At 48.2% G+C, this 18,257-nt stretch overlaps 1 protein-coding gene across 4 annotated transcripts in view; it reads left to right on the forward strand.

Annotated features, from left to right (window-relative positions):
• Positions 1 to 18,257, forward strand: part of ZBTB7C (zinc finger and BTB domain containing 7C) — a 387,122-nt gene that overhangs the window by 356,612 nt on the left and 12,253 nt on the right. For all 4 annotated transcript variants that reach the window (XM_031934563.1, XM_023207587.1, XM_031934564.1 and 1 more), the window contains one exon: positions 16,676 to 17,902. In XM_031934563.1, coding sequence (XP_031790423.1) covers positions 16,676 to 17,902 — 1,227 coding nt within the window. The remainder of the gene's footprint in view (positions 1 to 16,675; positions 17,903 to 18,257) is intronic.

Here is an 18,257-nt window from a genome sequence, read left to right on the forward strand (position 1 = left end):
TCATCCATTTCTCCCTTGAGCCTCACAGCCACCCATGAGATAGACAGCCAGTGTCATTAATTCCATTTTACAGACAGAAAAACTGAGACGGGTAGCTAAAGGCCCCAGAACAAATCAGCAGGCATCAGACATAACAAAAAAATGTCAAAGACAATTTGGGAGTCTGTAAAAGAAGGAAGAAAATATAAATCATTCAGCAGTTTTAATACAAATGGCTTTAAAATTCAAATACTATCAAAGAGTATATGTAGGAAAATAAATCTGCCTTCTACCCCTCACTGGCAGCCTTCCAACCTCTCCGGTAGGAAGGCTCTAACAGTTTAATTCATGCATCTACAAACCAGTATGTACACATGGTCATCTTTTTCTTTCTAAACCTGGTACCATGCAGCATAGTGATAAATCTTAGACATAGTCCTCTGTGTATCAATATACAGATATGTGTCATTCAAGTCATTCTTTTTAATGGCTGCATAGTACTCCATGATGTATCTAGCAAGCCTCCATTGATGGATATACTGTTTACTTCCAATTGTTGGTTATAGAATCAATGCCACAGAGATAATCCTGTATATAAGTTGAACATATGGCAGCAGTGAAATTGTAAGATATATGTCTATAAGGGTAATTGCTGAGTTATCAGAGTTTTTTTATTTTTGGCCCATAGATGAAACTTGAAATCTATTTAATTTTTATGTCTTTAATGCAGAGTGATGGTAAGCATTTTTCACACACTTGAAAGTTATTTGTATTTATTTTTCCTGTTCATGGGGTTTTTTTTTTTTTTTTTTTTTTGGCCAATTTTTCTAATAAACTATAGATCTTTTCCTGATTTGTTGACACAAGGTCTCTCTATATATAAAGGAAATTAACCCTTCATCATATGTTTCAAATATCTTCTTCAGTTTGTTTGTGTCTTGATTTTGTTATGGAATTTTGGATGTACATGAATGTTTAAATCATTATTTAGTCAGATTTATCAAATCTTTTATGACTTCTGGGTTTTCTATCTTAGCAAAATATTTTTCCTTTGCAATTGTAAAACAGTTCTTCAATATTTACTTTTTTTAACTTTTAAAGCTTTGCTACATGTATCATTTGTTTTGGTGTAAGGAGTGAGGAAGGGATACAAGTTTTATTTTGTTTTGTTTTATCTCTTAAATGGTTGCCTAGTTGTTCTAATCTCATTTATTGAAAAATCCATTTTAAAATAAAAATTGAATTCCACCTTTATTACATGCTAAATTCATACCTACATGAATTTATGTGAGTCTGTTTATGAACTGCCCATGACTTTATATTGATCTGTCTTCCTGTTCATGATCCAGTACCAAATATTTTATTTTTATGGCTTTCTAATGTGTTTTCATATCTGGTAGGGCTGGTCCCCCTACTCCTGTTACTCATCTGTTTCAAAAATTTCTTGGCTATTCCTAAATGCTTATTTTTCTATATGAACTTCAGAATCAGCTTATCTAATTTCAGTAGAAATTCTGATATTTTTATTGGGATTATATTGCACTTATTAAATTATTTAGGGGAAATTGGCATCTTTACAATATTGTGGCTCCCTGTCCAAGTATGAGGTGTATCTTTCCATTGATTTAAGTCTTAAGAAGTGCTTCAATAGTGTTTAAAACAGTCTCTGTATGGATCTTACATGTTTCTTAAGAACTTATTCCTAGGTGTTGTTTCTATTTTTGTTGCCAAGTCAATGGGGTCCCTAATGTATGTTTGAACTTGTCTGTTATTTGTATAGGAAAGTATCCAATCATATCATCCACAAATAATGACTTCTTTGCCAACTCTTTTTTTTTTTTTTTCCTTTTTAACCTTATATTTCTTATTCAACATTTCTAATCTTGAGACTTCAAATGGGAAGCCAACCATCTAAGTGTGAGGAAATTCCTGAGCCCATGCTAGCTCAGCAGCGGATCTGCCAGGTTTCCTCAGTCCAGGGTGCGGATGGGGAGATTCTCCTGCCTTGAGAATATTTTCACTATAAATTTATGATTGTCTGGAAACCAAAAATCTCACAGCAAGAGGACAAGCAGTAGTAGCTGAAGTGGGGACAAGTTGGGGTGGAGGGAGAGGGTAGTTACTCTATAAGGTGCTAAATTAGGTGAACTATTTTTCCTATAGGTCAGGAAAGTCTAGTCCTTGGTGCTGGGCTCCTGTGACTGGGAGCAAATATCAGAAGAGTGAAGGTAGGCTCCTGTCTCCTAAGATTCTCACTAACCATAAAAAGGAGGGCTGGATTCCCAGGCTGCATTCAGAAGCAGGCACTTCTGATGCACCATTGCACAGCTTTCCATGATGTCCTCCCTCCCCAGACAGTTTTGTAGCCCAGACACCTAGCTCTGACTTGCTGGCTTCCATATTCCTGATTGTAGCACCCAGCCCATACTTGGTTCTTTTTTTTCTTAGACTTCTGTCTTGCTCTGTCGCCCATGCTGGAGTGTAGTGGTGCAATCTCAGCTCACTGCAACCTCTGCTTCCTGGGTTCCAGCGATTCTCCTGCCTCAGCCTTCCAAGTAGCTGGAATTACAGGCACCTGCCACCACATTCGGCATGTGGCTAATTTTTGTATTTTTAGTAGAGATGGGATTTCACCATGTTGGCCAGGCTGGTCTTGAACTCCTGACTTTAAATGATCCTCCAACCTTAGCCTCCCAAAGCGCTGGAATTACTTTGGGAGGTGAGCCACCATGCCCGGCCCCACATTAGTTCTTTATTGGTTCCTACTTCTTCGTTATATTTTACTGTGGGTTACTCTTTCCTGCCCAGTGAAGCCAGAAGCCCCTCTAAAGCAGGTATTTTGTATGGCCTCACACAGCATGAGGCCTAGTCAAGTACATGGTGAGTGATCAATAACGTGTTAATTGACTGATATTCCATGAGTCAAACACTCAGGACGAATGAGTTTCCATCTCACATCCTAATTGCCCTCTCTTTGAAAAGGGAACCAAACAGCCGTCAGTTTCTGCAATGGGCAAGGGAGGAAATGATAGCAGAGGAGAGACTGGGCTCAAGTATAAATAGGAAAAGGAAACGCTTGGGCTTTCTCGGTGCAATAAAAGTTCTGTATAACAATATTATAAGTAACTGTGCAATTAAGCCTGGAAATTGTAAGCTTCCAGTTTGTTCTTTCCCAGCCAAATGCCAGGCGGTTCTCGTGGTGGATGGCGTTTGCTTAGAAGAAAAGTGCGAATTCTGAGGCAAATCTGAGGTTTGGCTTCCTTTGGAAAACACAGGCAGGGCCGGGATCTTTGAGGCCATCCGGCTGGACCTCGTCTCCAAATTGAGGTAGACAACAGCAGGGAGGCAGGAGTGTTTGTCGAGGGCTGAGGCATAACCAGGACATCTTACACCTGTGATGAGTCCTCGGCATGTGGCTCTGTCCTCTTTCCTCCCACAGCTGCCACCCCCCACAGCAGCCCCTCCCTGGCCAGATCCCACACGGAGGTCTGGGGTAGAGAAGGGCAGGGGAGTGGCCGTGAATAATGCAGAGCGGCTCCATGGGTCAGGAGATACAGCCTCCTAGCTGGTTCCCGCCACCCTTTCCTCCCTGCTCCAGGACTGCTTGCTGACACCTTCCTCAAATACAGCGCCAAGCAGATTCTTCTCCCATCCAGAACCTTCCCTGATTTCCTTCAAGGAAGGATTCCAGTGCTCGTGAGGCCCCTGCCTCACCGTCCCACCCACACCCAAGACTCCCACATGGTGGGCTGCGGTCTTCACTGCTCTGCTTCCCAGACTAGGCTGTCTCTAAACTCATTGAACTTCTATCTTTGAACCCAGCACCGCAAACTCCCTGGCATTCCTGTCTGATGTGCCATCCTCACTCAGCATCTGTGCCTTCCTTAGCACATGCTGATCCCTTTGCCAAAATGTTCTCCTTCCCCTGCCCCACATCCCTGGCTGCTTGGGGGCCTCACCTCCTTGGAGGATTCCCCTTCCTAGGCCCAGCAGAGTCCCCGCCCTCTGACCCTAGGCCCCTCATCTGCCTCTATGAACCAGCACTTAGCACTCATTTTAGTCTTGTCTTTACTGTCTCTCCCGCTGTTCTGTGGCTTCTTAAGCCCAGGAGCTCCATCTCTTTCATCCGTGTTTCTCCAGCACTTAGCTAAATGGGTAAATACTGCAGCAGCTGAGAGAGACAGTTGCAGACTGCTTAGGAAACCCGGAATCTGACTGCTTAGATTCAAACCTCAGCTCTACCTCAGTTTCCCTACTTGAAAAAATGGAGTGACAATGATGACAGCCACCTCATGGGGTTTTTGAGAGGATGAAATGAAAGAAATATAGATATAAATGTAAATATAAATATAAATGTAAAATATTTAGGATAGCGACTGGTACCTAACGGGCACCCAGAGTACATCTTAGTGACCAGTTTGATTCAGTCAAAGGTGAAGGAATCTCAGAATTGGTCCTTCCGTCACCTGTTTACTGTTTCTCTGTCCAGCATACCTGAAGTCACCATTATGGGAGAATGAGTTGTGTTCCTGTCTGTTCCCGCACCTGCGCATACAGGGCCTGTGGGGTGTCTGTAATGAACCTGTGCACATTCTGCAGAAGCGGCCACTCCCAACTCCATGCCCATTCTTGGCCACTGTAGGGGCGGTGGGAAGGCAGACATGGAAGCTGCCTCCTCACTTTTCCTCTGGGGCAGGCGGAGGAGACATGTCAAGCACTTTTACCAACCTGTTGAGTTGTCATCACTCTACCCATTGTGGTCAAATAATAACCCCACCTTGACCTTGTAGAACACTCATCATCTGAAAGTCCAACGTGTGTTCACACGTATTTTCCTGTGTAACTTGGCAGGGTCCCAGAGAGGGCTAAAGTGGAGGGGGTGGGAGGAGAAAGAGGGCAAAGTCAAGGTCGCAGGAAACCCAAAGTGAGGTGCAGCAGCCCCAAGACATCTGAAGCTGAGCTGTGCATGACGTCAGAATCAAGGATCTATCCTGGAACCAAAATACTGAAATGGATTAGTGTGTGGGCAGCAAGGGACATTCACAACTGCCTAGTCTTATACAAAAGAAGAAGCTGAAGCTCCAACAGGGACCCAGCTGCTTCGAGGTCACATCACTAAGCAGTTGCAGAGCAGAGCTAGGATTTTAACTATAATTCCTCCCCCAGAGGGTTTTGGCCTGCTCTCTGCTGACCACACACCTGGGTCCTTCCCAGCCTTTGCTCCTCATGCTCCCGGCCTTTCTCTACTCCAACTATGGCCCCCTCACCTGGCATCTGCTTTCCTTTCTGCCCCGTGTGAAGTCCCCAGGGCCAGCAGCAAAGGACTCAGCTTCCAGAGCCCTGCCCACAGCACTGGGAGCCCTTGGCGAGTGGGTAGAAGAGGCGTGCAGACAGCACACTCAGAGGCTAGCCAACTGTGCAATGGCTTAATGCCTTCTAGAACAGATGCCAAAATATCCCCAGGAAGGGTCAAAATATGGTACCACTTAGCCCAGTTATCCACACACAACCTCTTCAATAACTAGCAAAATCTAAACCATTTCCACTCTACTAGAGGAGATGGCCCCTTTGGGCAGAAATGCTACATAGTGCTCTCGTGGGTTGATGCGTGTCCCACCCTTCCACCACAGCCCCACCCTCCAGGGAGCCATCCAACAGCAGCAGGGGATATCTCCTGTGAAGGCAGCCTGAGGCCATTGGGAGTATGAAACTCAGTAACGCGTGGCCTAGTGCTGTTTATGGGAGACAAGTGATTTATTTTATTATCTAAATTTTCAGTGGTTTAATAAGGTTTAATAAGCCTCCCAAGAAGTTTTCTGGCTCAGGAAATCGCCTGTAATAAACACAAGTAGTAAATCCTTTATTGTGAACATGAAAGAGGTGTGCAGCTTTTCTTAAAAGAAAACAAGTCTCCCCCGCTCCCCCCTAGTAAATAAAGGATGAAAAAATAATTAAAGAACAACAGCTTGAAGGGGCATCATTTGATTTGCCTGCCCCAGACTTCCATGGCCAACCCCGCCAGGGTGCCAGCCATCTGCAGTGGCGCCCCTCTCCATTGGTGTGCCCCGCCAGCTCTTGACCCTGCAGTTGCGCCCTAGCAAACTGGAACGAGCCCTCACTTTGTGACTGAGGCCAGGCAGCCCCATAGGGAACCCACTTTTTCTGTCTTTCCTGCAAGTCCCCTGCATGGTGCATTGGCAAAAGCAATGGCTTCAGGGACGATGCGAGCTCCCCCACTGTCATCCCATCACCTTGCTTTGTGACCTTAGCCTCACTTCACTTTAGTCTCCTCATCTGTCAGATAGGCATAATTCCACCTGGCCTGCCACCAAGGAGGTGAAAGTGCTTTGAAAGGTAAAAGGCTTCAAGCCACCCTTGGATGAGGGGATGAGGGAATGAGGGCAGTGGGCCTGGCACATCCACTTCAGACTCCCCCAGAGGCCTCAGGCAGCCTCTACATAGAACAAGGGGGTCCTCTAGGTGTGACTGAGCAGCTCTGACACTCATGCACCCCCAGCCTCAATCCCACACCCACTTCCGTCCCCAAAGCCCAGGCCTGAGGCTTCCCCTCATTCTTCCTCATCCATCTGCTCATTCCTTGGGCTACCCTCTTAGGTACTCTTCAAGTCCAGCCTGGAGAAGCCCACCCTGGCTTTTGCCCTACTCTAAACCTCTGTGGTGATCTTAGACCTTGTTCTGATAAAATCAAACCAATGCTAGTGCAGAGGAGATGGAGTGAGGGTTGAAGAGGTGGCGATGATGTTGGGGCTAAAGGTCAACAAGGGATACAGCCTCATACTGGGGCAGAGACTAGGTGACCAGTCAGGAGGTTTGGGACCTCTGTCACTTAGCCACTCTATGACCTTGGGCAAATCAATTCACCAATAGGAGCTTAGGTTTCTCATCAGCAAAATGGGCAAAATAATTCCTTATATACACAGGGATCCTAGGAAAACATATGAAGAAAAATGTCTGTGAACAAGCTTTCCTGAAAGTAAAGCTCAACAGGCATGTGACATTGTTAACCCAGGGGGTTTCAGCAGAGAACCATGAAGCAGAGACTTGAGTGACTGGTTGCAGAAAAAAAACTCAGACCCCTAGGTGTAGGGGCAGAGTAAATCCGTCTATGACTGGGATGAGAACCCAGGGGTACCTGCTTCCTGGGTCTGGCCTCTTCTGGGCCATCACTCATCTTGTCAAGGGGGTTGGACATTGCAGGGAAAGAGGAGGGGGTGCACAATTGTGTGAGGTGGGAAGGGCCTACATGCCAGCTGTAAGGGAACACCTGAATGGCCATTGCCCTTAGCAGGGGAAGAAAGCTCAGAGCAGATCGCACAAAACCCCTGAGGGGCTGAGTAGGCCAGGCTCGGTTAGGGATTGCCGGCTCCAGGCATGTCCTGGCAGGGTGGCAGAGCAGGTGGCGCCAGCTTCACCCAGTGTGGGCTCTCTGCCTGGGGTGCTTATGGCGGGCAGGGCACAGGCTAAAAGTTGAAGTAGCCCTGCCCAGCCTCCCAGCCCACATGTCTGGTTCCAACCTCTGGGGCAGCCAAAGCCCAGGGGCATTCCAGGGCCAAGGGGTGTGACCGCCTTGCTTGGGGAAACTGCCAAGGGTTGGGTGGGTGTGCCCAGCGGAGATCTAGGGCTGGCCAGCTGCTTGGGCCAAGTCTCCCACCCTTTATCCTGCCCTAACCTACCACCCCTTTGTGGATTTCAGTGCCTACAGACCACCTGGAGTAAAGACCTGCTCAAAGAACGCAGGTAGCTGCTGCCCAACCTCATTCCCAGCTCTGGAGAGGAAATCCACATGCCTTCTCACCCCGTGCAACACACCTCCCACCCCCACCGCAGCCACTATTTCCACCAGGTGGCTGTGAAGCTCCAGGCCTGGGCATGGGAGGAGCTGGAGGTTGGAGACTGGGTGGGGACAGCTTCCAGGATGGTGGGATTCAGTTGGCTGGGGCCAGCTTGCCCTGGGGATTTGGCAGATGGAACCACCATCCTGAGCCCAGATTTGCTGAGCTGAGCAGGATTCAGGGAGGCGCCGGACTTGAGGATCATAGCAATAGAATTGCACCAACAGTTCTATTCTTGAAAGGCAAGAAAGCAATGGGACTCAAGCAGAAATCCAGTTCCCACCCTGCTGTTTTCTAGCTGCGTGACTTGGAGCAGGTCACTTAGCCTCTCTGATTTCCATAACAGGGACCATAATACCAGCAGAAGAATGAAATGAATTAATATAAGCATCTTATGAATGATAGGGCTCTGTTCAAGTATCAGGTATCCCCACAGCAGAGGGCTGGGGCCATCCCACTACCTTTTGTGATTTCAAAGCTATCCCCTTTGTTTATGTGAACCAATCTCATTCATTCAGTGTCTGCCATGTTCCTACTTGCTGGCATCCTGGGAGTAATACAGAAGTACAAGAAATAGACCCTGCCTTGAGGCCAGTCATCTCACAGGGGGAATGAGACTTCCTAATAACCCAAGAACTTCAGGCTGGAACTTCAGGCTGACTCATTCCACTCACATACCACTCAGCGAGATCCATGCAATTACCTCCCCATTTCCCAGATAAGGAAACTGAGGCAGCAGAAGTATATGATTTGCCTAACACCAGCACTTCATGTTCCTAGTAAAACTAAGATTAGAACACGAGTCCTTTACTAGCCAGGCAGCCTTGCACCTAGTTGGAGGCACTGTGGTCTAACAGAGGAGGCACAGGCTTGGGCATTAACTCATTTATGCAGGAGGTTGAGAATTTTTTTGTGAAAAATCAGACCTTGGCGATAACCTTGAGCAGTTGGCTATACATAACTCCCACAAGCTTAGCGTTCCAATAATGGAACACTAGGCATAAATGGGTTACAACATTCTAGTTCTAATTCTGGCTCTGACACTGATTTGCTGTGTGGCCTGGGGCATGGTCTTCATTCTGTGCCTAATTTTCTCATCTGTAAAATGGACGTAAAATTTGTACCAGCCTCGCCGAGCTCTTTGGGTTAGAAGTGCCTGAGACAAGGAGGTATGAAAACACCTTGGAACATGGTGATGCCCTGGACACATGCCAGGGGAGAGCCCTGGGAGCCTGTAAGGACCCTTCTCAGAAAGTGTCTTCAATAGCGTAGATCTCTGCAAAACTGTGCAGAACACAAATTGGTTTCTGATATGGCCCCATCCCTGCGAAAACATCCATAAGGGTGTCTGCATCCTTCCTGGACTTCACAATTGCTAGCATTGGTTGAGCACTGACTAGGTATCAGGAGGCAATTTGTATGCGTTATTACCTCATTTGATCCTCATAGCAACTCATCCCCATTGTACAGATGAGGAAACCGAGCTCAAGGAGGGTAATTACCAAGTCCCACGGGTCATGGGTGGTGAAGCGAGGATGTCAACCCAGGCTATCTGAGAGCAGGGACCTCACCCTCAACCTCCTCAGTCAACTCCAGGCACAGTGTCGGCGCCAGCTGAGAACAATTTGTTTGATCCCACTTGGGGAATCCAGGTTAAGCCTATTTTCCGAAGGGATTTAAAGCTTTCCAGATCCATTCCGGATCCAAATGATGTAGAGCATGTTCTTCCTGCCCCCTCTGCCCAATGAAATTCTTTCTACTCTTCACAGCTCAGACAAGGCCCCTGTTCCTAGAAGCCTTCCCTGACCTCCAGCCCACAGGGATCCTGTGCCTTTCTGCCCATACCACTCATTTGCACTCTGTACTGAGCCCCTCCTTCCTCCTTAGTCACCTGGCAAGCTTGGGTCTCAGCCCTCTCTGCTCATCCCTCTAGCCTGGCTCTGATTAAACCCCTAGACTGAGAGTCAACCTCCAAGGAGAAGGGTCCAAATCTCCCCACCCTTGGATTTTACTTTGCAGGGGGCAGCATGGTGAAGGGGAACAAATATGAGCTTTGTCAACAAACGCAGCTGGGTTCAAATCCTGGCTCAGACACTGGCTGGCTGGGTGGCAATGGGCAAGCTACCTGCCCTCTCCATACTTGTTTCTTTATCTGTAAATTGGAGATGCTGATAAAAGTCTGTATCTTTCAGAGTTGTGTTGCTTGAGAAAGGGTTAGAGGTGTGATGACTGACATGTGACAAGTGGCATTCAATAAATGGTAGCTATTATTGCAAAAGCTCACTAGCTTGCTGACCTCTTGGTAGGGAGAGAGGGGAGCACAGTCTCTGAGAGGATAGATGCTCTCATTTTACAGTCGAACAAACTGAAGTCCAGAGTGGGAAGTGCCACTTTTTCAGACAGGGTTGCTTGGACCTACCTGGGTTCTAGAACCTTCCACGGAAGGCAGAGGCTCAGGGGAAGTTCTCTGGAATAGTGGCCACATCTAAGAAGGTTTTCAACCCCCCTGCATTCTTCTTTAACCTCTTTCTTCCATTTCTGAGCTCCTCATCTCCTCTTCCCATCTTTCCCCTTTATTTTTGTCTGTGTGTTTTTTTCTAGCTCCTTCCTACCAAAGGTTCATAGTTCACATCAAGCCTCTTCTAGCTGTTGAGTGTTTTGTTTCATTTCTTGTGTGTGTCTGTGTGTGTGTACTGAATTTTTTTTTCCCTGCATGTTATTCTTGGAGACAGAACTGCCTTAGCTTAGATGATGGGAGGCAAACGGATGGAAGGCATGGGGGCAGGGGCATGACATCCCCTTTGGGACACTGCTGTCTACTGGCCCACCAGGGCATGGGAATCTTAGGGTCACCAGGGAAGCTCCCAGCATGCAGGGTGGGGACACTTCTTCCCAAAAAGACAATGAAACAGCAAGTGGCAGCCCTTACCTCCTGACCGCAGGGTACCCCTCCCACTCCCTGCCGCTGAGGTTAGTCTCCTGCCTGGAAAAACAGCCTTGAGCTACCATGGTTACATCTGTTTCTCCAGAAATGGAACAAAGGTCACAAACCAAGGCACAGTGAGAAGCCACTGCTGGGCAAACCAGCCTTCAGGTCCAGGGTCACGGAGTGGGTTCCCTCCCCATCGTCAGACCCACTTTGCACTTCTGATTCCTCATGGTCATGATGTGTGTTATCAGATTTCTCATGACCATCCTATCACATGATGAGAAATAGAAGTCCAGAGAAGTGGAGGGGCCTGCCAGAGTCACACAGCTGTGGTTTCCTGATTCTGAATCTCAAGTAGACATTGCTCCCAAAGCACAGAAGATCCGCGCTTAGCGTAGGACAACCACATGCCATTTCTCAAAGTGCTCGGATGGTTATCACAGTGGGACGCTGATCACCAACACGTGGTCTAACCGGTTCCAGCTCTTCTATTTTAAAAGGCAGAGTAAAGCTTAAGGAATGGTGGGAATTTTCCCTGAAAAGCATTTTAAAACATTTTCATCTCTAAAGGAATAAGCCGTTAGCAAGCAAGAAAACTTGGCTCTCGATAGAGAACTAATTTCCTGGGGTTTTACTGACTTTGGCTTTTTACTCAACAGTGGAAGGGTCGTTTCATTTACACACAGTCTTTTCAGATGAGAAGGCCCCTTTGAGGGTCAGGACCCTGTTACCTACAGGGTGGCTTTGTGAGAATTAGAAAAAGGTGTCACTTCCTCAATACGTTTACTTCCATCTATCAAAACATTGTTGTAATACACGCATTTTGTTAAACTGAGACATTTAACTGCCATCTGTCAGAAAATTATGATAAATATCAAAAATCTATAATGTCTGTGAAATAATGTCCCTGGATTATTATCTACTACTGCATAACAACACAAAAATGTAGTGGCTTAAAATGAGAATAAACATTTATTGCCTCATAGTTTCTGTGGATCAGGAATTTGGGAGATACTCAGCTGAGCCGTCCTGGTTCAGTGTCTTTCATGAGGTTGCAATCAAGATGTCAGCCAGGGCTGCTGTCGTCAGGCCTGACTGGGAGTGAAGGATCCACTCTCAAGGTGGCTCACCCATTCAACTAGCGAGTTGGCATTGGCTGTTGGCAGAAGGCCTCAATCCTCTGCCTTGGGGACCTCTCCCTAGGGCTGCTTGAGCATCCTCACAACATGGCAGCTAAGGACAGCCCTTGTCATAGACCATCCACCAACTTTGAGTCAGGACTGTGCTAAGTATTTAATGATATGATCTGCCCTCGAGCAGCTTACAATCTAGCAGAGACACCAATCATTACAGTTCAAGGTAGAGTCAAATAAATGACAAGAATCAGGAGACCAAAGGCTAGAGAGATGGAGCCTCTGAATTGAGGGATGGGGAAAAGGTTGTCTAAGTGAGACCTTGAAGTGTGGATGGGATGTGGACCCCCAGAAGTGTGAGATGCTGTATTCTCCAGTCAAGAGTTCAGCATGAACAAAGGCATGGCAGCTGAGAACAGGGTGTATGTTTGGGGATTGGAGAGTAGAGACTCCAAAGGTACATTTGGGGCACATTGGAAGGGAGCATTGTGGCCACTCAGTCCATCCAGGTGACCACCCACTCTCGGCTGTGCTCAGAAAGTGGGATGGGAAAGGCTCATTGAGCCACAGCTCTATCTTCTCCTCTCCCCTTCTCTTCTTACCCCCAGCAGAGCTTTGCCAAAACCACCACCAAAACTTACACAGAGTAGTGGAGGCTGTCTGGGGACCGAGCAAGGGAGAGGACCCCTCCCCAACCCTATGAGAAAGGCAGTAGCCTGGGGCTGGGGTGGTCTCTACATTCCAGCCCCTGAGGCTGACCAAGCCTGCCTGGAGGGCTCCAGTCTGCCCTCCCTGCCCTTGACTGCTTGGCTGTCCCTGGAGGGCAGGGCCACCCAAAACCTTCCCTCCCTCCTCCACAAAGGCATCCCTAAGCACCTCTGAACCTGCAGTCTGGGTCACTCATTAGGCGTTAGCAGAGACTACTGGCCTTTCTTGGTTACTTTTGTGATCAGAGGCAGGAGCTGCAGTTCGCTGTGGTTGGGAGCATGACCTGAGGAGCCAGACACAGGCTCAGGTCTCTGTGCCCTCACTCATCCTCTGTGCATCAACTCTTAGTGGCTTCATTTTCCTCATCTGTAAAATGGGAATGATGATAACAATAGGAGCTAAATGCTTTATTGTGAGGACTGAGTAAGCCTAAGTGCAGATGACAGTCCTGACTTCTCTTTGGGAAACCCGTTGTTTAGGGAGAGGATTTGACCTGAAGAGAGGCTTGGCCTGCCCTATCCTCCCAGTTCATTTCATGGGTCCTGAGTATCTGAAGCAAAGAGCTTGGGGCCAAGGAGGTGGGACAAGTATCTGATGGGTCCCCCTTGCTCACTGCACAGATGCTCACACCACACCTGACTCCAGCATCCAAAACTAAATGTAGCTCAGACTTGAGGCCTCCCCTCTCATCCAGGCCTCCAGGGGCTGCTTGCTGGCCCCCAGCCCAGCTGCCCAAAGGCAGCCCCAAAGGAGCCCGCTGGCCTGCAGCCACGCAGGTAGCCGTGGTTTCCTAAGTCCTCTGCATTCCCTTGGGTGCCCACCACTACAGTGGGGAGCCAGGGAAAGGAGGAAGTCACTAGGAGCTTCTCTCCTCCTCTGGATGTAGGAGGTGGCCTCAGAGCTCTCTCTGCAGCACAGCCCATTGAAGCCTCAGCCTGGGGATGCCCTCCCTGGTCAGAGAGAAGGAGGAGTGTCCATCAGCTAATTCTACACAGGCCCTCAAGGGATCTGGGTGGATATGGTGCATCTGAGCCCCCAGAGAAATGCAGAAGTGGAATGGTTTGTCAACAGACAAGAACCATGTTCAACAGGGCCACTCAGAACAGAACCTGGCCCTTCAGACCAAGGGTACCTTGGTGGGGCTGCCTACTTTGTGCCACTGTTCCCACAGCCTGGTACACTGTTCTCCACATCCTCCCATGCTGGATCCTTCTCCTCTTCTGGGTCTCTGCTCAAATGATACTTCCTCAAGGAAGCCTTCCCCGTTGACCCTGGGTAAAGCGCTCCCCTCCTCTCCTCCCTTACAGCTCTGTGGTAGATAGCTGGATGAGAGATGGAGAGAAGCGAGGAGATTGATTAGTGGCTTTAGGTTGTTTCCTGTCATTTGCTTTTCTTCAACTTTTTCTTTTAAGATACTTATCTCAGCTACAGTTGTAAGAGATGACACAGAGACATCTCATGTACCCTTTATGCAGTTTTCTCCAATGGTAACATCTTGCAAAACCATAGTACAATATCAATCAGGATATGAACACTGATAGAATCAATACACAGAGCATTTCCATCACCACAAATATCTCTCCTGTTGCCCTTTTATAGCCACACCTACTTCCCTCCCACCACCACCACCACCTCCTTAGTCCCTGGCAACCCTCATCTATTCTCCATTTCTGTAACTTCATTATCTCAAGAATGTTATATAAATGGAATCATGCAACATCTAACCCATTGGGATTGGCTTTTCTCACTCAACATAACTTCCTGGAGATTCATCAAGGCTGTTGCACATACTGAGAATTGATTCCTTTTTATTGCTGAATAGTATTCCATGGCATGGACGTACCATAATGTTTAGCCATACACCTTTGAAGGATGTCTAGGTTATTTCCAGTTACTCACTATCATGCATAAAGTGGCCATGAACATTTGTGTGTGAGTTTTTTGTGGACATAAGATTTCATTTCTCTGGGGTAGATGCTCAAGAATTCAATTGCTGGGTCATATGGCAGTTGTATATTTAGTTTTTTAAGATCTGCCAAATCATTTTCTAGAATAGCTGTACCATTCTACCTTCCCAGCAGCAATATATGAGTGATCCTTTTCTCCACATCCTCACCAGCATTTGGTGTTGTCAGTATTTTTTTATTTTAGCCACTATCCTATGTATGTAGTGATATCTTATGATAGTTTTAATTTGAATTTCCCTAATCGCTCATGATATTGAACATCTTTTCTGATAAGATGGCTTTATCTGCATCTGTATACTCTGTTTGGTGAATCTTGCTGTACATTTGTATCACAGTTGTTATATCCCTCTAAGCTCTGTTAGAGCAGAGGCCTTCTTGATTTGTTCTCTGTGCATCCCCAGAGTCCAGTACAGAGCCTGGCACAGGGAGACTACCCAATAATATTTAGAGAATGAATGCATGGACTGCCAGGGTCTCTGGCCCTTTTAAAGATGAGAAGGTAGGAAAGCAGTGGGGCCTTAGCTCTGGGAAGCCTCCTGAGCACCTGGCCTGTGGAATTGCTTAGGGAAGACCTGGGTTGCCCCATGGTAGAGGAGAAGGTGAGGGCAGGGGAGGGGCCCCCAGCATCCTCCATGCCTGCCACCTCCCCAGTGCCTCCAGGTCACACGCACACTTTATGAGCCGGCACTTCTCACTCCTCCCCTCCCACTGCCTCTGCCTTCCCAGGGCAGAAACATCCAGAATATAAATGCGTAAGGATCTCCAGAGCTCTTCCCACTGGGGCGTGGGGCTTTAGGATTTGTTTTCCTTTTTGTTTTCTCCCCACTTTATTTGTACCAAGATAAGGGCCAGGGCTTTGCTAGGATTTATCTAGATGGGCCATGTTGAAGCTATGCTGTAAGTGGAAGAGCCCTGTCAAGCTTGTCCGACCCACCTTATTTTATTGTTGTTGTTCTGTTTCGTTGTTTTGTTTTAGGCTTTTAGCAGCCTGAAGCCCTGGTTTTTAGTTTCTGTCTCTAGTGATAAGCGGAAAAGAGGGATGAGGAAGGGGCTTTACTGGCCCAGTCAGAAACAGAAACTAACAACCCATGAATGTATTCTCTCCTTGGATGCCCCTACCTTCCCTGGCAGATGCCGCATTTTGTCCCGGTTGACTATGTTCACCTAGGCTGTGAGCTGTGCTTCCTAAAGGAAGGGATGCCAGTTGTCCTCTGTCATGCCCTGCTTTCTCCTGGTGGCTGCCACTGGCCATACTTTACGTATAACATATATAATGATAAAGTGTCTCAGAAGATGCTTCTCACCACAGGGGTTGATATTTTCATGAGGCTAACAGAATATAGACATGAAAAATTAACTAACAATGTACTAGAATTTATATTTATATTGCATTATATTTATATTGAATATTGCATTTATATTTGTATTGAATTTAAATATAGGTGAAATCTCTCTCAGATATACACATATAGGAAGTTAGTGTTTTTTTAAAAAAAAATCAAGATTTACAAATGGAAGGAAACTTCAACTACAATGAACGAGTAAGGTCAGGAAGCAAAACGTACCACAGAGCCCCCATTCACTTGCTGACAATGGGCCACGAAATTTGTTTTAAGCTTCCTAGTAGCCAGTGCAAAGTGTAAGTCTGTTACAGAGTCAGAGGATTTGTGAGACAAATCAGAGCATCTTCTCAGCAGAAGCACTGAGGTCCTCGCCCCACAGAGGTGGGTCCTGTTCCTGTAGCCAGGGCAACAGCTGGGTTCATGTGGCTTTTCATCCTGCAGTTGTATTCTGCAACTGCATGTTGGCAAAGTGGAAATCAGTAAAACCAAGTCTGAGAGAAGCCTTGCAGCCTTTAGTGAGTAGCTGACACCAGCTGCCCAGTGAGAAGCCTAACTCCAAGAGTCTTAGGGGTCCAGAGAAAAGCCCCAGCTTGTAAGCCAGGCTGTGAATTGCAGGTGAGATTTGGCAAAGCCGAGAGGTAGGAGGACTGGCCTCGCAGTGGAAAGGGAGCCCTTATGCCAAGAAGGTGGCTCAGAGTCCTAGAGTGGAGACCCCTCCTGGGGCCACGCTCACTAACCCTGTCTTCTCTGTGTGTCTCTGCAGGGCTCTGGCTGAGAACATGGCCAATGACATTGACGAGCTCATTGGCATTCCCTTCCCCAACCACAGCAGTGAGGTCCTGTGCAGCCTCAATGAGCAGCGGCACGATGGCCTGCTGTGCGATGTGCTCCTGGTGGTGCAGGAGCAGGAGTATCGGACCCACCGCTCTGTCCTGGCTGCCTGCAGCAAGTACTTCAAGAAGCTCTTCACAGCCGGCACCCTAGCCAGCCAGCCCTACGTCTACGAGATCGACTTTGTCCAGCCTGAGGCTCTGGCAGCTATCCTGGAGTTCGCCTACACCTCCACGCTCACCATCACCGCCGGCAACGTCAAGCACATCCTCAATGCAGCCAGGATGCTGGAGATCCAGTGCATTGTGAATGTGTGTCTGGAGATCATGGAGCCTGGGGGGGACGGAGGGGAGGAGGACGACAAGGAGGATGACGACGATGACGAAGATGATGATGAGGAGGAGGACGAAGAGGAGGAGGAGGAGGAGGAAGAGGAGGATGACGATGATGACACGGAGGACTTTGCTGACCAAGAAAACTTGCCTGACCCCCAGGACATCAGCTGCCACCAAAGCCCTTCCAAGACGGACCATCTCACAGAGAAGGCCTATTCAGACACCCCCAAGGACTTCCCTGACTCCTTTCAGGCTGGCAGTCCTGGCCATCTAGGGGTGATCCGGGACTTTTCCATCGAATCTCTGCTGAGGGAGAACCTGTACCCCAAGGCCAACATCCCCGACAGGAGACCCTCCTTGTCTCCATTCGCCCCGGACTTCTTCCCACACCTCTGGCCAGGGGACTTCGGTGCCTTTGCCCAGCTGCCTGAGCAGCCCATGGACAGTGGGCCACTGGATCTGGTCATCAAGAATCGGAAGATCAAGGAGGAGGAGAAGGAGGAGCTGCCCCCACCCCCACCGCCACCCTTCCCTAATGACTTCTTCAAGGACATGTTCCCTGACCTGCCGGGGGGCCCTCTGGGACCCATCAAGGCAGAGAACGACTACGGTGCCTATCTCAACTTCCTGAGTGCCACCCACCTGGGAGGCCTCTTCCCACCCTGGCCCCTGGTGGAAGAGCGCAAGCTGAAGCCCAAGGCCTCTCAGCAGTGCCCCATCTGCCACAAAGTCATCATGGGGGCCGGGAAGCTGCCGCGGCACATGAGGACCCATACCGGGGAGAAGCCATACATGTGCACCATCTGCGAGGTCCGCTTCACCAGGTGCGCATGGCAGCCCTCGGGTGCGGGGGACGGGGCCAGAGGCCATGGGGACAGCAGAGTTGGGCAGGGAGGCTGGGGATGGAGACAGAGACCCAGATGGATCCCAGACACATGCAGGCTTGTAGCTAGCAAGGGTGCTAGGCATCACCTGGTGCTGTGACTTTCAAACCCTTTTTAGGGGCTGCAGTATTTTCTCAGATACAATATTAGGTGGAAGTCCACGACATAGAGCAGGTAAGAGCGGGCTGTTCTGGCGGGGAAGGAAGTGGGGCGCCTCAAGCACCTTTGGTTGCTTGGCTTCCTCTTCTCCTTCCAGCCGTAAACTCGTGGAACCCAGTTTGAATGGATGGCACTC

This window comes from Piliocolobus tephrosceles, chromosome 18 (genome assembly GCF_002776525.5).
Source record: "Piliocolobus tephrosceles isolate RC106 chromosome 18, ASM277652v3, whole genome shotgun sequence".
Taxonomy (NCBI): domain Eukaryota; kingdom Metazoa; phylum Chordata; class Mammalia; order Primates; family Cercopithecidae; genus Piliocolobus; species Piliocolobus tephrosceles.